General features: G+C 44.6%; 1 protein-coding gene across 5 annotated transcripts in view; it reads right to left on the bottom strand.

Annotated features, from left to right (window-relative positions):
• CNOT1 (CCR4-NOT transcription complex subunit 1) overlaps positions 1-20,437 on the bottom strand; it is a gene marked incomplete at its 5' end in the record, with an annotated part of 50,339 nt that overhangs the window by 19,314 nt on the left and 10,588 nt on the right. For 4 of the 5 annotated variants that reach the window (XM_084269963.1, XM_084269964.1, XM_084269961.1 and 1 more), the window contains 16 exons: positions 291-407; positions 1,492-1,671; positions 3,334-3,474; positions 4,667-4,897; positions 5,950-6,028; positions 7,279-7,565; positions 8,348-8,472; positions 9,577-9,723; positions 10,163-10,364; positions 11,726-11,876; positions 15,415-15,566; positions 15,816-15,938; positions 16,991-17,110; positions 17,916-18,156; positions 18,847-18,974; positions 19,535-19,705. In XM_084269963.1, the coding sequence (XP_084126089.1) occupies positions 291-407; positions 1,492-1,671; positions 3,334-3,474; positions 4,667-4,897; positions 5,950-6,028; positions 7,279-7,565; positions 8,348-8,472; positions 9,577-9,723; positions 10,163-10,364; positions 11,726-11,876; positions 15,415-15,566; positions 15,816-15,938; positions 16,991-17,110; positions 17,916-18,156; positions 18,847-18,974; positions 19,535-19,705 (2,595 nt within the window). The remainder of the gene's footprint in view (positions 1-290; positions 408-1,491; positions 1,672-3,333; positions 3,475-4,666; positions 4,898-5,949; positions 6,029-7,278; positions 7,566-8,347; positions 8,473-9,576; positions 9,724-10,162; positions 10,365-11,725; positions 11,877-15,414; positions 15,567-15,815; positions 15,939-16,990; positions 17,111-17,915; positions 18,157-18,846; positions 18,975-19,534; positions 19,706-20,437) is intronic. The other variant, XM_084269965.1, reaches the window with a different exon arrangement.

Genomic DNA, 20,437 nt, shown 5'->3' with positions numbered 1-20,437 from the left:
ACTTACACACTATTTCCTTACAGGATATAGTGGTAAGACTGAGTCAAGACAGTCCTTGAACTTTACAGACCGCTAAGTGTGGGATGAATGAATTTATTCTGGCATTAACTACTAACTTTTCCAGTACTAAAAATATTTAGAAGTCTTAGATGATCAGCTCTGGATTCATACTTTGTACTTAGTGCACACACAAAAAAGGGGCATTGGTAAGGTGATAAAAGTTTCCCAAATAGCCTACACTACTGTGCAAAACTCCGCTGTGCCAAACAAATCTGTAGACAGATGCTCACCGTGTGCAAGATGGGCTTATTTTTAGCCAGTGTAATCATTCCCAGCCAGTGACCAAGGTTCTTTAACAAGGAACGGTCTGAGAAGTTGGCTGCAGCTTTATCTGACGTCAGCAGCACCTAATAAAAGAAAAAGGCAACTCTAGTAACAAACTGGGAGATAATGGGACTGGAAACCCAATCCAACAGCTGATCTGACTTAAGACAAAGTTTTATAACATGTAAGTTTTGAGCTTCAGTCACATTACAGACACTCGGAGCAGCCTTTGCTTCAAGGCACCACCCCTAAGTCTGCCCTGTAACAACTTCAAGATTCCTCTCTTTCAAGAAGATCAAAGAGGATTATGCTTCTCCAGACCTTACTGTTTACTCCGTACAGACTCTAACAGCTACTCACATAGTAAAGTAGAATGTGTAAAAAGCAGTGCTTCCTCTTAATGCTTCATCACAGACCTGTCAGTTGCTGTCTGTGCTTCCTAGGAAACCATTTAATTCCCATTTCGAGGCCCGAATCACATCGCAAGTATCCTGTTGGTTCTGTTCCTCAGCTCCAGAGGAGCATCAGCTGCACAGAGCAAGGTCAGCTACGCTCTAGAGAGCCAGGAGGTTCTTTTGCACTACAGCGTAACCCGCGGTGGTCAGGAAAAGCCACCAACAGGTTTAAAAATAGTGCTTGACAAGCTTGTTTCTTTCACCCATCTCTCTTGGGCTGCTGCTTCTCCTGCCTCCTCCCCTCCACAGGTATTCACATTATCTTAGCCCTGTAGCAAATTTTGGTCGTTACAACCCCACAGGCTTTCTGATCCCTCCTTTTCCCTTTTATTCTTCTTTGGCCACATCAGCAGAGCATGGTTTCTTACCTTTATGTTTCCCCACACAAAAGATCTAGACCATAAGCAGTTTTCCCCCCGTGGCTGTAATTTGCAAGCCTCACACAAATTTAGAGTCCACCTACATAAAGGAATTCAAATGCAGATTTGCCCTCTCATTCAATCAGAATGAAGTCTTTGATACATTCCTGACTGAAAACAGAAGAACCAAAGGATTCCTAGAGGTGCCTCACTGGTTTAATTGTAAACTAGCAAGTAGATTTCCAGATGATATTCCATGTTTGAAGCTCAGCACCACAGTAGGCAAAGAGCCTGAGAACAGCACACTTAAATCTTTAAATCTACTTAAGGATTAGAGAACTCACACTACTCACCTTGATGTTTCTGTAGGTTTCATTCAGAACCATTTTGTTAAACTCTGGATTCTTAAGTGTGTCAAGGAAGTTCGAATATAAGCTGTGAAAATTCGGCTCAATGCTGACTCTCTTCATCACCAGATACTGCGATACCCACGGCATGAACTCTTCTTTCACTGTTTCCTTCAGTTCTTCAACCTGTTTCCACACCAAAGAAAAACCATGCCACAGAAAATGTGAGAAATGAACAAAAAATTCCAAGGTTGGCTCTGACTGACCTCTGCCTTGGCCACACAATTGCTAAGGGTGTTGGGTTTTATTGGGTTTATTAGTTGTTGTTGAGTTTTGTTTTTTAAAAAAGCTGCCTTGAACTCAGTGTCTCATTATCCAGAGATCTGGTCAACCAGTATGGACTTGGGAAATCATAAAAATCAACAAGGCCTAAGAGTTTACCTCTCTCCAACTTCTCAGCTTTTTACCAGATGATGCAAAGTAAGTGTCAGCAGCTTATGCTAAAGCTGTCTGTCCACAGGACAGACAGCACAGGGGGCAGCAACACTGCAGGTTTCTACAAGCTCAGGAAAGATTCCCCAAATTTCAGCTTGAAGTGCAACAGTCCATCACAGAAGGCTTTGGGTTGAAGGGACCTCAAAGATCACACAGTGCCAACACCCTGCCATGGGCAGGGGCACCCTCACTAGACCAGGCTGCCCAAAGCCCCATCCAACCCAGCCTTGAACACCCCCAGGGATGGGGCTCCCACAGTCTCTCTGGGCACCCTGTGCCAGAGCCTCCCCACCCTCAGAGTAAAGAATTCCTTCCTCACATCTAACCTGACCCTGCCCTCTGTCAGCTTGGAGCCATCGCCCCGTGTCCTGTCCCCGCACTCCCTGGTGAACAGCCCCTCTCCCACTCCCCTGTGGGACCCCTCTAAGTACTGGCAGTCCATAATTAGGTCACACTGGAGCCCTCTCTTCTCCAGGCTGAACAAGCCCAACTCTCCCAGCCTGTCTTTGTAGCCCCCGATCACCTCTGTGGCCTCCTCTGGCCTCGCTCCAACAGCTCCATGTCTTTCCTGTCCTGGGGACCCCAGAGCTGGATGCAGCACTGCAGGGGGGTCTCATGGGAACAGAGCAGAGTGGCAGAATCCCCTCCCTCAACCTGCTGGCCACACTGCTCTTGATGCAGCCCAGGACACGGTGGCCTTCTGAGCTCACTGCCAGCTCACACTGAGCTTGTCATCACTCAGCACCCCCAAGTCCTTCTCCTCAGGGCTGCTCTCCAGCCATTCTCTGCCCAGCCCATCGTTGTGCACATGCAGGACCTTGCCTTTGGCCTTGATGAACCTCATGCAGGTCTCACAGGCCCATCTCTCAGCTTAACCCCACAATATTTAATGGTACCCAGCCCAGTTACAATGCAAAAGTTTGTCCAGACTTGTATTAATGTTTTTCAAAAGCCTGCATTAGCATTCTTCTGGTCTTTTAAGTGACAAAGCCCATCAGAAAGGACTACCCAGCAGTTATTGCTGGCATCTGCTGCAAGTGTTTTCTTGAAAAGAAACCATTACTGACATCTAATACTTTAGTACAAAGGATCTGGCTATACAGAAACCAGGAACATTGTAGGGGAAAGGAAGAGTAAGAACAGCTTTTACCCATCTCTCCTTTCCTTGAAAAAGTCTCTCCCCAAAGAGGCTCAAACAGAAAGCATTGGAAACAAGTATTTCTTTACAATATGATCCCTCCTATTTTTTTTCCAAGCTGGAATTTTTGGAGAAACATCACCCACCACTTCAGAATGGATTTCCAGAAAAATATACACATAAAAATAATTTTACTAGTGTTCTGCCATACTTGCCTTCTGTGCCATATTTGACTGAGACAGATTGTTGAAGATGAATGCAATTTTTTCCTGGACATTCTCTGGAGGTTCCACAATTCTCTCAGTCTGATCTGTGGCTACTAACAGTGTATCAATGTTGGTGGTATTAATGGAAGGCTGGAGGGAGAGCAAGAAGTTAAGAACAGACAATACTAGAGGCAACATCAAAAGACATTTTTGCTCTGTTCTGTCAAGAAAAAAAAGAATTGAGCTCAATCAGGTGATGTCTATTGTCTCAGAGTCATTTTCAGAGCATTCAGGCAGAGCCAAGTGGCTTCTTGGCTCTACAAACAATGATCAATAGGCAACAGAAGAATGCTGCTGTACAGACAGCCTCTTGGCATGTATGCTCATACATAATAGGTGTGGCTGCAGTGGCTCCATCAGGCTGCCAGCTGCACGTGCTGCTAGCCTGCAGAAAGTCCCAGGTCAATAGGGAGTGGTGCTTTGGACAGCACTGGGTGTCCAGGAACACTTCAGTGTTGAACTGGGAAGGAGAAATCTCAGAGGTTCACTGCTGAGAAAGCTGGTGAAGTTGGCTGCATGTGACCCCTGTCCCTGCAGCAGCAGCAGGCCCAAATCCAAGGGCCTGAGCACTTATGGGGAAAAACACCCATCAGGGCCTGAGTCTAAAATTGACTACAAGCACCTTAAAACAACAGCTCTCTACATAGCAGGATGTGAAAGACACTGAAAGCTACCTACGAACTGTCCCCTCAATCTGCTCACACCACTTTGAGGTACTGTTGGCTTTAGCCTCCTTGAATTTGAGGAGTTTCTTTACAGCATTACACAGAGGCAGTATCAGGAAGTGAGGCCAGCTTGACTTTACAGTGCATCAGTTATCCTACAGAAACAGCTCTATGTGTGGCCAATGTACACATGGGAACACGTGTGCCCCTACACGTTTTGTGGAACAGCCAACACTATCAACCTGCCAAACTAACAACTCTGACTAGACATTCAGGGGTATGTTTAAGAAACTAAAGATTCAAACAGCAGAAGAGCAGCTAACAGCTATTTCAAGAATCCTGCTACAAGTCAGTAATAGAAACAACAGCTCTAACTGCCTTGGTAATCCAAGCCTCAATAAACACATTTCTATTTGACACCATAATCATTCTGGAGCTTCATGGTCAAAACTGCCTTCTCTACAAAAGCACCAGTCACATCTGAAAAGGCCTTATGCTGCAGTCTGAAAGTGTGTAGAACAGGAGTTAAATTGGACTCTCTCTCCATTTACTCAATGCAGACCAGCAAGTTTTCCTTTGCTTCTCCAGTAAGGACACTGGAGCCGCAGGATGCTTACCGGTACGTCTTTCTTGAAGCTGACTCCAGTCGGCCGGGTGATTGTAATGGTTTTTGCCACGGTGGTGGTGGTGGAGGTGGTTACAATAGTGCTGACTTGGCCAGCAAGAGGAGCTTTTGCTGGAACTTGGGCCTGGGCCTGAGCCTGGGCAAGTGCAATACTTCCAGGGGTGGTGATTGAGCCCTGCATCTTCACAGGAGGGTCTCTGGATTGCTGTCCATATTCTATGTACTAAAACAGGGTGAAAGAGCACAGACAAAACTTCACACACTGCAACAGAACTACAGGCTGAGTTTTAGCACAAGCAGTATAAAGGTTTGACAACAATCTTGACAATTCTTGATGCTAACACCAACAAAGGAACCTGAAACAACTGATTACCCTCATAAAGCCCATCTTCTCACTCTTTACTTCCTTACTGGAGGGAGCCTCAAGCTCTACCTCTGACCCCAAGCATCAAGACTCTCTGCATCTTTAAAATTTTACAGAGCCCCCATCCCTGCAGGCCTGGGATAGCAGAGCAAGAGGGGAAGAGCCTAAGAAACATGAGTGTCTAGAAACTTGCTACACAGCAGGTAAAGTCTCCCTCAAGACATATTTACCCAGAAGTCTGGAACAGCAGACCACACACTGTCAGTTGAGGGATACAGCCTGAAGCCTGCTAGTGAAACAGAATGCTACTGGGCTCTACAGCTTTGGGTAGCCACCTCTCTACCTTCACACTGGAGGGGAACATTTTTTCCCTCTTTAGATTATGCTCTCAAGCTCTGCACTTTTTCTGTATTGCTGCCAACAAAAGCACCTTCAAGGTAAACACCATGCAGTCAACACCACTTTTACTCCTTGGCCTATAGCACGTTTCCACTTCTCTCACCAGACCTTCAGGAACAATCCTTTACCTGATTACCAGGTGTGAGTATGAAACTGTACAAACCCAGGGGAAAGCCCTCTATTTCAGAAGAAAACTCCAAATGATTAGGGGACTGGAATATGAAGGCACTGAAGCACAGCTGTGCACACTGATTACTGTGTGGTTGTATTCAGGCAGCTACTTCAACACACACAACCCAAACAGACTTATGGAAACATAAGAGGTACTGGATAGAACACCTTCACCTGCCTACCCCAGCCCACAGCAGTGTCTTTAAGAAAAGGTGTCTGATTCTGTGGATGTATGATGTGTGAACTTGTGACAGGTGAGACTTCTTCTAAAGGAAAATAGGAATTTGCTCAAAAGAATTCAAAATCCCAGAAAGGCAGCAGGCCAGTCCGAGCACACTCACCTCCTGTAGGTGATGCGGGAACTGTATAAAGTGACTAATAGAAGCCAAGTGCTGACAATACTGGGGATAGTCCTTCAATCTGCCAGACAAAACGTGTGTTAGTCAGAAGCACAAACCAGCATTTCAGAGAAACACAAATCCAACACTGCCCTGGCATTCCTTCACTGCACCACAGAATTCCTTCTGGCCTCCTTACAGCAGCCAGGATATAAACAAAGCATTTTCTACCAAGTACTTTCTATTGTAACCCCCATTTGAAGTCAGTTCATTTCAGAGCAAAACACAAGGTTTATTTATAGCTTCTCATCTTATCCCACATCCCTGCACTTCTGACCAAGCACCCAATTGCACTTGTATTCAGTAGCTGCAGGAAGATTACTGGATTGGTGTTTTTCAGTTTAAACAAATCAGACTGTCCCTAACACCCAAGGCAGAAGCCTTGCCTATGCACACTGATTATAGTTCTACTTGTAAACGTTAGGCACTGTTACTACTCATTAAGAGTAAACTCTTCAGGTTCAGCTTAAAATGGTTCTTAGGTGTAAGAAGGTAGCTAAGTCTGAAGTACATCAGCATAAAGTGTCTATACTCGTTCTGTTCAGCCAACTCCACAAAACAGTATCTAACTATGGATGCTGCACACAACAGCTCTTACTACAGAAGAAATCCTGCAGGGCAGATGAACTATGAAAGGAGAGTAACGACAGAAGATAACGTGCTCCTTGCTTTTGAGTTCACATTTCTAGCTGTCAATACCAAAGAGCTTTCTAAGCTCAAGTATCTTCTCCCAAAACAGATGTTTCTCCCATGGGTGTGCAATCCTGCCTACTACTGCAGCCTGCCTGGAGAGCTTCCTCTCTCCACAATTCATTAAAAGGGTTTTTTCCCCATACTTGAGATTTGTGTGAAACCAAAGTCCTAGAGATGAGTTCCTAGACAGCCTTTCAGCAATGAACAATGCAAACAGCACTCCATGAAAATGCACCTGCAAAGGCATTCACCATGTGACAAACAAGGTGACAACTTCCCCTAACTCCACGCTTCACTGACTTATTTTTATAAACCAAGGCTGCCAAGCAGCTTTAGCATCTCAGTTTGCCCCACATTTCTCCTGGCACCAAGCTGAACACTTTGATTTTATAATCAACGTTCTTTCACTAGAAAATCAACACACTGTTTCTGCTCAGCATGTCTCTCAAGTAATCCTGAAGTTGAGATGTACAGATTTCTAACACATCTGAACAACCCTGTGCTAGATAAGCAGAGCAGGCCTGAGGTTAAGAAGACATTACACATACTGTTAGAGGTATTAACAAAAACCACACTCACCTATTTTTAAATCTATCTAGTGCAGCAATACCAAAATAGTACATTTTGGATGCAAAAGGCTTTCGTAAGGCTTCAAGAACATAGCGCAGGGCCAGGCCCAGTGCCATGTAAGTAACCAGTCCTTTCTCTATGATCCCACCGAAGAGGCAGGCTGTGATGTGCAGCTCTTTGTCTGGGTACTGGGGAAAGAAGCGGTATTCCTCAAACAAGTTCCTCAGCATACAGTTAAACACTTCTCGCTCCCGTTTAATGTTGGAGTCCTTAAACCTCTGCAGCATTTCCAAGACCTGCAAAGAAATTGGAAGTTGTTATCAATGGATTCACTTCATTTCAGCCCTTCTGCATCTCCAGGTTCCAAGGGGTAAATTGCACTACCACAAGCTAGACTGCAAAAAGCCTCCTTTCAGACAGCAGACAGTGTCACTACCACAAGCTTCCTCTTCAGACTTTTCTCCCCTTTCTTTTAAATAACCACCTTCAGAGAAAATTTTTGTTGCATTGCTTCAAGATTAGACAAATGAAAATTACTGTTCAGGGTCTTCTGTGATTTATAACCACACAAATATATTAGAGTAAGTTTGAAGTACTTCAAAGAGCAAATACATCAGACTGATAACTACTCTCATGGAGACCAAGCAAATAATTATGGAAGCACAGGAGGCAGGACTTTGGGCATCTTCATATATTTAGAAGGTGCAGACATTTCTAGATGCTTTAAAGACAAATGCATTCAAGGTAAGCAATTAATGCAGACTGTGAACAGGTTCCATTCCACAAACTCTTCCCACTCAGTGTCGCTTTAGGGGCATTAATTAGACATCTAAAGTCCTCAGCCCACAGAAGGCACTGCGGATTGTAAAGATCAGCTGCAGGTTTACTCAGTACACTTTGTAAGCTTGCTTTCAGTCTGCTTTATCAACTGTGAGCAAGCAAAACAATAGCAGTGCTGCAAGAGCCTCTGGTAGCCCTTTCTTATCTCCCACTAAACTAACACCTCAAGGGATAATTACTCTCCACATTACAGCAAGTCTGTGCACTGGTGACACAACTGCTACAGGAGGGAACTCACCTCGTCCACAGACATGGTGGGATGTGGTGGATGGTTGTAGATGCGCTGGAAGTAGCTGTTTGCCTCATCATCTATTTCTTTGCTAAAGTGCTGGTTTGCCTCTGGCCACACCTGAGATAAGTCGGCTGTTAACAAAGGGGACAAGGATCACACTCAGAACCACATCAGGCTCCCAGGATTCCACCTAGTCCTTTTCAACTCTCCTGCCATATACAGAACGTGCTAGTTCTCTTGAAAAGCAGGAGATTTAACCTTTCTAGCAGACAGGAACTACCACTTAAATCTGGCTGCAGTACATTATATTGACACAAAAGGACTGAATCTGAAGCTAGAAATAACCTCACACTGCTGTACTCCTAGAACCTGCTGCATCCCAAGCCAACCCCCATGAATACAAACCAGACCAGAATAAAGCATGCTACACAGCACTAACATGCAGACAAACTTTCACACAAGCTTTCAGGCCAGCCCAGTGAGCATCACCGAGGTTCTACTGAATGCTCAAACCCCAAATGATAAACTAATGGTCACTACAGCCACCTCTGCTGTGCATCAGTGGAGAGAGGTTAACGGCTTTTGCGGAGGAGCTGAAGGAACCAGGGATGTAGCAGCAGCAGTGTGGAAGGTTCAGCATCTGGCTGTGCCTCCTGAGGGCATCATCTGATTGCTTAAACATTTTGCTGTGAGCTCACTTCAGAGGCACAAATGATTTAAGGAAGCTCAGTGTTAGGGATGAAGTAATTCCTTCCAAAAAACACCTTCCCATCAACTTCCATCTTATTTCTTTCCAATGCTGTAGTTTAATTTACTGCTTCACCTTTGAGTTCTCTGCTGCAACAGGACCTTACCCAGACAGCTTTCTTTAACCTTGTTGGAAACAAAACCACAACCACCCACTTACCAGATGCACAGTTACCTATGGAACACGACAACACTTTTGTTCAAAACACAGCACAACCACCACAAAAAGAAGACAAGCACACTGCTCATGCAAAACCATAATGTTCTGGTTTTATACTAACAGTGGGTTGTTTTTTAATTCCCCCCCTTCTCCCCTGCTGAGTTTTTAACATAGCAATTTAGAAGCACCTTTTTCAGACTAGTGGCATAATACAAGAGGCGTGTATCTAACACTTTATCCCTTATGGCCCAAGCCTCCTCTGAAGGAAACACAGATGAACTGCAGAGCACAGTCACACCTCACAGCCACAGACAACACTACCACTTACAAGGTTTCATCTTACTCTGCTGGAATGTTGGCTGGTTCAGTCCAGATGTGCTCAGCTTCCTTTGCACGAATGGGTCATTGTTCACTGCAGGAAGGCCCAGGGCTCCTGTTCCTATGCCAGTCAGGCTACCCGTAGTAAGACCACCTACTGAAAAGCAAACCTGTAGTAAGACCACCTACTGAAAAGCAAACCTGTAGTAAGACCACCTACTGAAAAGCAAAAAGCCAGCCACCTCAGTTGCACCCGTGACAGCAGGCACTGATCAGCCTCAGCACTTGCCATTTCAGACCCATGCAGTCTCATAACTACCCCATATCAAGTAGTTTCATTCCTCACCTCTGTCCCAGCCTAAAATAATGCTGCTAGAACTCTGTCAACACACTCATCCTCTCTTGACTCTCAAGCTTTTTACCTTACTGCAGCCATAACAGACACACTGAAGTGCTGTTTCAGCAGTGACCTAGGAACAGAGGCTGTGTAATTCCCTCCCACACAACACCCAGCTGCTTGCCCAGTATTTCCAACCGTAGCAGTAACAGTGTCTTAGCTCTGCTGTGTCAAAAATACAAACCGTGGATCACGGTACCTGGAAGCTGTGAAGAGAGTCCCCCAATGCCACTGAAACCTGTCGTCTGGTTTTGGGTGGAAAGAGGGGGAAATGCTTTTGCTGGTGACTGAGGAGTACTGAACGCAGAGCCCAGGTTCGGAGGGAAGCCTTGCATGCTCTGGGTGTGAGGAGCAGCCGAGCCGCCTAAGCTAAGAGACGCCATTCCTGCGAGCGAGTCGATCTGGATGAAGAACGGGAGATTAGACACAGGCAGCCATGAACCAAATGGAAACAGTAAGGCAAGCTGACTTCTGGCAGCTTTTGTATAAAGGCAGCTACATCTCATGATCAAGTAGAGCCTCTCTGCGTGGTTACTTTAAATCCTGAGGTCACCCAGATTACCCCAAAAGATCAGTTGGTCTATAAAACACGATCTTACTTTTTCTTCTACAACCCCACAAATCCCTGTTCTACCAGAGACTCTGCAGAAAGGCTGAATGTTCTGTAGTCTCCAGTGGAACAGTAAGTGCTTACAAGGAGCAGCCCATAGGTTTCTGTGCCAGAGCAGTTTATGCTCTGCAGTTCAAAACCTCAGACTTCACCCAAGACTTAACAGCTACTCTGTACCAAGCCTAGAGAGTATTTCTGACTGTCTGAAGGATCCCATCATGCCCCAGTTTCACAGCTAGATACCCGAATGCAGTCTTCACCAAAAAGCATTATGACCTGGGTGATGAGTAGGAAGCAAGGCACAATACCAGCTGACAAAGCAATAAATCAAGAGCTCCTGACTAGGAACAGCAGAAAACTATTATCTACCCAAAAGCTAGCATAGCTACAGAGTAGCATCTGCTGCTTTCTTTATTCACATCATTTATCTGCAGCAGGTTGCCAAGATATTTGGTACACTTGATGAGCAACTTCAATAAAGTCACAATTTACAAGGGAACTGCTCTCTGTATTTAGTTTACATAACTTACTGATGGTTCAGACATTCTCAGATGCTGAACTGCCACTATTCCACCTGAAAAAGTTGTTACCATTTTTAAACCTGCCATTGAATGTAACTACTAGAATCAAAACCCGCCTGTAATGTGTTGCTCCCAGAGGAGGAAGGGATGATGAGTGGCAGGGAGTAACTTAAGTGTACCTTGTTTTTAAAAGAGCAGTTCAGCTGAGAGCTGAAGAGCCCCAGTTATAACAAGTCCTTATGCTCTAGCACTGCTGCTTGGCCTGTGAAGCTACAAACAAGACACACCAGGTTCAAAGGCAGTGCTTAGTTCCCAAAAGTCTTCGTAAATTTTAGCACTTTGAAAGAAACCCTCAGTTAGTTTAAATAAACCAAATTTCTATCCCTCTGCAGTGCTCCAATTCTGCTACACCTCAGTTACTTCTTACAGGCATTTGTGAAGCAAAAAGACAGTTCTGAACTACAACCCTCAGGCATTACTCTGTAGTTAGGAGTTATCTGGACATGCAAGCATAACTACTAAGGAAGGCACGTGATCTTTTACTCAGTCCTGCTGAAAGAGTTCAAACAGTGCAGCAAAAGTAATGCTAATCCACAGCACCTTCTAGAGCCACAGCGTTTCCTTTACCTACCTGCACAGGGGAGATGGCATCCAAGCTGCTGGCGCTGGGCGGGCGTCCTTTTGGCATGACTCCAGGTGGTGGCTGCCTGGCCTTGTTCATGACATTGCTGCAGTTCGCTACCATGGTGAGGATGGTCTCTGACAGCTCCTGAGAAACACTCCTGGAACAGAGGAGTACAACAAACAGGGCTGTGAAACACCAGTGACACTACAGCCTTGGATTGTTTGGTTTTCCTACAGAAATCAGGGTCACATTTCACAAACAAGTCGTGAAACAAACCCAGCAGAAGTTACATTTTGTTATTTGCAGAACTTGTGTTACAGCTTGGCATGGCTATATACAGAGAGTTTCAACTGTAGATCTAAAATTTCACCTCCAATAGCAAACTCAAACACTGCTTTACAGTTATGCCAGCAAGTAATGGCTTAGAGAAAGCTGGGATGTGCACCTACATGGCTCCAACAGCCCTTGGAAGAACAGAGACTGATCTTGCCTTTGCCTGCTGCTGTCTGCAGGATGGGCATACAGCTCAGCCTCAGAGTAAAACACAGAAAACTGATGCTAAAACCTGCTCCTCTGGGCTCCTTCTCGTCCCCAGACTTCACCATTTGTTATTATTCCCCTTCTGAACCTCTTTAAAAACAAGGTCTCTCTAAAAGAGGCAGCAATGTGACTCGAGCTCGGGCTACACACTCCCAGACAAGAGAGGTGAGAGAAATACCACCCGATTCACTAAAATTCACCTCCTACAAACAGCAGGACATGCTTCATGAGCTCACCAAAACAGACACAGAAACCACCAACTATAAGGAAACTGCAATCAAAAGCCAAGAGAAGACTCAAACTTAAGCCTGAAGTCACCACACAATCGAGGGCAGTCAGTACCTCTCCAGAGTATTCCACATCTGACTGCCAGGCTCCCAAACCAGATGGAAAACCAGCTCTGCTGCTGACAGACCTAACCACAAAGCACACTGACACAACACTAACATTTTCCTTTTGGAAAATACAGCTAATTGTTTACAGCTTTCCTGAACTTCCCTTCTACCTCTTTGATGAGGACAGTTAGAGCAGCAGGCTCCTTCCTGCACCAGTACAACTATACCAACACAGCTTCATTAGCCTTGTCTGGAAATTCCCCATTTTCATGAGCTTTTACTGCACAGTTGTTGGGATGAGGGGAAAAAAAGAAAGAGGAACTGTCCTGGTGGTTAAGGCAGGAAAACAAAGCGCAGAGAAGCCTTCAGCTTTGGCATGTTTCCTGTTGCAGGCTACATGAAGTTACAGCTTCCAGTTGTTCTCCAAAGCCAGTGATCCACTATGTAGCAAGGGAAAAAGCTTGCCCCAGACAGACAGGGGAATCTGGAGAGATGCCATGGGTGAGCAGGTTTCTATACCAGGCAACAAGCATTTTATCAGCTGTTTCACAAACTCCTTTAACATCCTCTCAAGTGTCCAAGACTGTAAAAGCAAGGAGCTCAAAAAGCAAACAGACACCTACCTATCTGAAAACATATAATCCCAAAGGGATGTCTGCTTGGAGCAAGCTCAACCTGAGCTAAAGGCAGAACTCTGTGCACAGCACACAGCAGGCTCAGCATTCACAACACCTATTTGCCAACATGCCAAAGCCACACTGTCTTAAATCTCAACAATTAAATGTACATATGCCCAATTAAGAGGCAGCATGCTACCTCCAGTGCAGGAGGTGTTCCTGGGTCACACAGCACTGCAGGTGAGCAGGGAGCCAGGTCAGGGCCTGAAGAGCTGACTTCACACGAGGTTACTGTACTCCCTTTTTTGGTAGCAGTCACATTTGCAGTCTGTATGCTCAAATACCATGGCACACGTTAGTAAAACGCATTCCAGTCCCCTGCAGATGGGTAATATGGCAGCCCACAGCCCACAGCAGGACAGGCTGACAATCCTAGAGTTTGGTCCTTATGGTTAAACATTCCACTCACGTTAGGTCCTGCCACCTAAGCAGATGGAAGGTCAACTTTATCATGTCAAAATATCTTGCTGTATCAAGATGCAAACATCCCAATACCAATGGACAGCACAGAACTGCAGGCTTTCACAGAAACCCCTGCATCACAGGCAAGTGACAGTAAGTAGGAGGTGGGCAGGTATGGGGTGACATGTAGATCAAAGAAAACATATTTTCAAGGTCTATATAAAAACACATTCAGGCACCTAACCTAACCAGAGCCATTTCCAAGAAATGGGGGAAAAATTGTGGGAGGGAGATCTCTGAAACACGAGTGAAGAGGAGAGCCAGGGACCACAGCCAGCCAGCTCTAGAGAAACAAAGGCACCAGCTTACGGGCAGCTCCAGCTTGCTGGAATAGTGAGTTCACACCTCTTGCATTTATTTTTTTGTAAAAGCCATTTTTACAAAGCATGGAAAGGCCTTTTCATTCCCCCCAGCCTCAGGTAGGGAGAAGCCTCTTTCCTTCTCAAGAAGGAAGGTTGCTCCCCACACTGATGCACTTGGAGTGTGCTGGACAGCTGCACAGAAGATCCACTGCTGCCTCTCTCAGCTCCCTGAAGCCTCTTGGAGGACTTCTCACAAGGAGTTTGTTACCAAATCACATCCTCTGTTGGCCCACAGTGCCTGCAGTCACCCTGCCTTCATTTTAAAAGGGCTCTGGAAGAAAAGGAATGCTTATTCCTTTGTGAAGCCTCACTGCTACACAACACTCACCAGGGATAAACAAGCTGCACCAAAAATAAAGTCTCAGAACACACAGGGTCCTAGCCACTAAGAAAAGTGTCTCTCTGGACACAAAATGGGACATGAAACAACAACTGCAGCCTAATTAAAGAGCAGGTTCCTAAATAAACAGATGTAAGAGATGCAGACTTTGGCTGGTGAAGCAGAACTATCCTCCCAGATGTATTTAATATTTACTATGATGATTTTAGTCTTCTAGTCTTTACAACGTCTGCTTCTATTGGTGACCAAAACCCAAGCTAATCAAAGGAACTGCTTCTTCATGAAAGAAATCCAAGCATTTTCTTTTTAAAGCTCAAAGAGAATAACTAATGGAAAATGACTGCAAGTAGGTCACATTCTTGCATAAAAGGGAATACAAGTAGCTATAAAAAGAAACCAAAAGCTGGGAGAATTGTGCCAGTAGAGAACTAGTGGCTTTTAGAATTAATTGAATAAATACAACTTGGTAACATATTAAGATTCAGAACACAGCAACATTAGACCCAAGTCTCTACAGTTAACTATTGCACCTCTAAAATCTGGACAGGGGAGCATGCAAAGTGAGGGGTGTGCATCGATTTGTGAACTACAGGCTCAGGAGAAGGACTCTGAGTGGATAAACAATGGCCATCTCTTCAGTTCAAGAGGTGTGCTAGACCACTGCACTTCAGACAGTATTTCAGCAGCATGTTGAAGTTTAATTGCAGAGGTCCCAGGAGAAACCCAGGACCTGACTAACCAGCCAGCCCCCAGTTACCAAGATCACCACCTGCTTCATCCTAAGACCCTGAAAGAGGTTTTTTGTGACCCAGCTTCCAACGGAAACTTCAACAGGAAATTAAGCTTACTGCTGAACCTATCCCTGCAAGTTTATATACTTTCATTAACCCTGTTCTCCACCTAAAATTCCAAGCCAGCCATGGCCATGTGCCAACAAACAAGCTGCAAACAGCTCACACATTCAGCACATAATCCTTACCCAGCACAAGCTTGCAGACATGCCAACATAGTTGCCAAGGTTTCTGGAGGAAGTTGAGCACTTTTGGGTTGATCTTTCTCTGGAGCAAGGCCACCCAGGATAGATGGACATCTTCTCTTTAAAAAAGTCATGCAGGCTTGAATAAAGGGCTCCTGAGAGGGAGGGGAAAAAAAAAAATGTTATCTTAATCTCCCAAACTGCATCCACGACGCTATTTCAAACTTGGCAATTGCACTGTGGAAAGAATCACACTAAGCTACTGCAGTTCAGTGAAAACTTTGAACTATGAGACCATGGACACTTTCCACAACTTTAAAACTACTTAGAAAAATCATTGAAGTGACTTAAGGTAGTCACTGATAAGAGTGCAGAAGTAAAAGAGAAGGAAAATCCTGCTTTACCCCATGCTCCCGAATTTTATCTGTGAGCCATTTGTCAAGTTTGAGGTATTCCCGTCGAGAGGCAAGTGCAGCAAGGTCAATAACAAAGGCAAATGGAGTACCATTTAGCAGCATTGACAAGGCCTAAAGAAAAAAAAAAAATCAGAAGACTACTAGTGAAGACAGAAGGATACCCTTTTTCTCCTTTCTTTCCTTGCTAATCCCCATATACTTTCTCATAAGTAAGTCTTGCTATCACGTGCTGCTACGCTTTGTCAACACAACAATTGCTACATAGAGCTCGCTGGTGAGACACATAAGGAGCAGCTCTCCTTCAAATGCAAGGCACTACCCTCCTCTGAAGTGACCCTGTGCTTAGTTTGACATTTCTCTATGTGAAAACCCACCAGCAAGCAGCCAAGAGCAACTTAATTCATATTGCAACAAAATGAATCAGAAGAGCCCAGTGTCTCCCTGGAAACAGACCTTTAGCCCTTCAGAGCCACTTTGAATGCATCTGGCTCCAAGTGTTCATCTTTGAACACATAATTGCTACAACAAAACTAGCCTGAAGCAACAGCTGGTGCTTTTAACACTGTGAGACACCCAGTTATTATGCACCTCATTCTAGGAAGTGATGGAGGCCTCAAAGAAGCCAGTTGCAACAGCCTTTTTGCATAGGTGCAAACAACTGAAAACTAATATTGTGAAGAAATCCCTGTGTCATTGAGCTGAGCAGTGCCACATTCACACAGCTGTCTGAAATGTATTCTCTACATTCATGTTTTGATGATATTCAAGGTTAAAAGTGGAAGCTCTTCCTGGATTTACAGTACATTCATGTACTGAGCAGTCCTACAGCACCACTTCCCAAGTTACCTGGCAGCTAAGCCACAGTAACCAGCTCTACTGCACACCCCCAGTAAAACCCTTGGGTTTCCAACTGGACAAGCTAGAAAGCATCTACAGTCAAGGTAACACAACTCAGCTGAAGAGCACTCAGTCACATGAATGGAGGCTGGTTTTGGTTCTTGTTTTTAACATGAGGCACAGCAGCAGCAACTGAATTCAGACATGCATTAACAAAGAAATCCTTACTAAATCAGTCACATCCTAAGCTTGGCCTTTATCAAAAGAAGAGCGAGCCCGTGTAAGACACCAGACAGAAAACAGCAGCAGCGTTTTGCAGAACTCACCTTCAAGTCTTGTGCCACATCAAGAATACGTGACAGTTTTGCCTGGTCATACTGTTCCCCTCTCATGTACCATTCTGCCATTGCATGCATGATAAGCTGACGAATCGAAGGAGACTGACCCTAAGGAGAATGAAATGGTGATTGCACTTTGTGCCTCTAGGAAAGCCATCCACAATGTGAGCACTGAGTAGCACATTTTACCCCTAAAGCTCAACATGCAAATGTATTCACTTCAGAACTTCGATTCTGAGTTGGGATCTTGCCAATGCAATACTAAACTATCCAGGAGCTACAACTCCAGGGAAGTATGCATGTCCTCACCACTTTCCTACCACTGCACAGGCCTAATTCTCCTCAACTGTACAGAAATGGCTTTTTGAATACACACCCTAGACTCTGAAAGTCTCTGGTACAAGTAGTTTCTTTATACATAGAATAGCCTCCCACTTACAGCAATTACAGTGGAGATTATCTCCATGTAAACTTCCTGGCCTCTTGCTGCTTCAAGTTTCTACACTTTAAATAAGTCAGGTTGAGAGTTGGAGGGTGATGTTGCTGTTATGGGGTTTTCTGTGTCCCTTTGGGGTTTTGGTTGGGTTTTTTTAAATGCTGGTTAAAACTGAAAGGTTTAAAAAAAGTCAAAATTAAGTTCAGTCTCAACTTTTCCAGAAGTATTTTCTCAGTGAACATTATTTCTTTGTTCTGAATGTTATTTCCCAAAAGACAAATCCTATCACAACAGTTTGCTTCAAGACAGGGAGGAGACGACTTGTACCTTGCATAAACTCACTGATAATTTACCTCCTGGGTTCAAAAAATCACCCAGTTCATAAACCACAAGTAGCATTGCTGTTCTGTTTGCCTCATTTAACAAGCTTTCAGTTACATGAACAAACTACAGGCACACTCCAGTGAGAACACTTACCTGTCCATGCCATGCATAGTGCAAAATGATGGCAGAGTTGGGATGGTTGCCGAGGAAAATTGGCATGAGGGTGGAGATGAGTTCGTGGCGCAAGGTGTGCCAGGAGGTGTTGATCTGCAATAAGGCCAATACCAACATATCTGGGCAATGCTTGATGGGAAAACTGAAGAGCTGCTTCACCTGCTCGTACTGCCCCACTTCTGCCAGTCTCAGCAGAGATTCAATCAAATCCAGGCTCTTCCTAACGAATGGGAAAAGACACAAAGAGACAAGCCCCCCCCACAGTTACAAAGCAGTTAGCTTACGGCATCCCAGGATTCTTAAATCAGCAAAACCCTCCCTTTTTTCATGATTCTGCTAGGGATGAGGGAAAACTGAAAGCTGATTTGAAAAACATTGCAGCTTGAGTTGGGTCACTTGAGTTTAGCTTGAGACACACACTTTCTCCAATGCCCTATTTTGCCCCATACAATGGAAAGAGCAGCAAATTCCTTCACTGAAAGCACCTGTATCAAAAGAAGGGGTGTAAAGGGCAGCTCAGAAAGCCAAAGCTTCATACAAGAACTCAGCAACAGCTATACACATTTGCTATTCAAATCCCAGGTCTTTTCATACAAGTACAGTGAGTTTCTGTGGCATCATCCTTAAGAAAAAAAGATTTAATTCCTATCTCCTCCATCCCCTTCTCTCCACTCACCATAGCTGCCAAAATACATTAGCAGAAATTCCCCAGACTACCAGAAGACTCCAATAAAAGCAAGAACAGAAGAGCATAGGAAGTTCTGTTAACTTTCACCAATCAAGAACAGAACAAGTATTAATGGCTGCTCTACTGGGATACACACACAGCCACAAATAAACCTGGTTGCATGAATACAGACCGGGCAACAGTCTTACTCTAGGCCTGAAAAGCAGTCGAGAGCAGCTTTACCATGTAGCGATTTCCCGATTGTCATCCTCTGGTGGTGCTTTCAGGATGTCTGTGGCAACAGCATGACAGGGGTAGTCAGCAAAACAGAAGATGTCAGGGTTTATGAGGGAATGTTGGATGAAGGAGAGCTGGAATAAGAGACATCAAAATATAGTTTAGATATTTATAGTGTTTCAGGTTCCTTCCGCTTTGTCAACTCAGACTTCTCAGAACAACACAAATCAAAGCAGTATGAATGAGCCAAGACTTCCCAGCAACTGATTCAGTGATGTAGCTTAAGAGACAATTAATTTTTCAAGGCTTCACAATGTGTTTTACGTAAGGCTGCACTGCACACTTCTCCCAGGAGCTCTGAAGGTGCTCTGAGGGCACCTCCGTGCAAAGCTGCCTTCTGCAGACAGAGCTCTAGGTAAAGACTCCAGAGCACAACCATGCAGTAACAGTCCTACACATCAGAACTCTGCTAATACCAAAGGTGTTGTCACACGCATAGAGCAAGTGACCATCTCCTCCTAAACAACACAGACACCGTGCAATTAACAGGCTGTACTTCAGTAATGTCTCTGAGACCGAGTTCTCAACTGTAGCTTGTGTAAAAATTTGTGTTACCCATCCACCTTGGCCATTCAAAAAATCCAGGAACTTCAGGAGAGTTGTAAAGATAGAGCAGAAACACTGGTAAGCCTACCTGGCCCTCTGCGTGCTTCCAAGGTCTGTATATGGCATTCACAGGGAACACTTCCATGCCCAGCCCTCTCTGGATGCCAAACACTACAATATGCAGGCCTTTGCTGTCGCGAATCTGGAATCCCGGGTGGTCCAACTCATAGGTTACTACTTTGAAGTCCAGGCTAGGATTCTGCAACCCCAAAACCAAATGAGAACAGTCAGCATTACAATTACAAGTCTCCAGCACTGCCTCCTAAGAACTCTCCTTCATCAGTTTGTCCAGCTTAACACCCACCCGACCTCCAGTTGAAATCACGGGGTTTGTGTTTTTAGAAGGGTATAGTTTAGGCCACTGTGAGAACTAGTTGCAAGGGGATGACTGAAACTAGCCTGTGAGATTGTACTTCCCCAGGCACCTTCCCTTCCAAACATTTCATCAACAAGCCTTAAAAATCCCCCAAACCACAACAGTTTTCTCCTTAAAGTACTAGCTCATCCATTTTCTAGGCTTCTATGTGCTCTTTAAGAGAGGTCAAAAGGTCTGACCTACTGGCAAGCACAACTTGATTTTCCTTTTTAAGGACACACAGCATCAGCACTTAAAACCACCTGCTGGAATTTCAGCAGTGGGGTGAAGCTGTAAGGGTGCTCCAGAAAGAGCTTAGAAGGAGCTATGGAACATGGAGCATTACTTTCAGAGACAGGTGAGCACCAAAGACAAAGTTTCTTCTATGTTCCAAGGTTTAAAATAAAAGCTAAACAAAACAGTGACTTCTGCCTGGATTAGAGGGAATATACAGGGGGGTAAAAAAAAAATCCCCCAATTCAAGGTACTCATGTTTCATTATTAATTAAAAAAAAATCACTGCTTATAAAGTGGAAGAACAAACTTCCCTGTTGCTGAAGCTCATCATACAGAAAC

The sequence above is a fragment of the Gallinula chloropus genome (assembly GCF_964237585.1).
Source record: "Gallinula chloropus genome assembly, chromosome: 13".
Classification (NCBI taxonomy): Eukaryota; Metazoa; Chordata; class Aves; order Gruiformes; family Rallidae; genus Gallinula; species Gallinula chloropus.
Note: the sequence above shows the minus strand (reverse complement) of the source record. Positions and strands in the feature narration are given on the sequence as shown.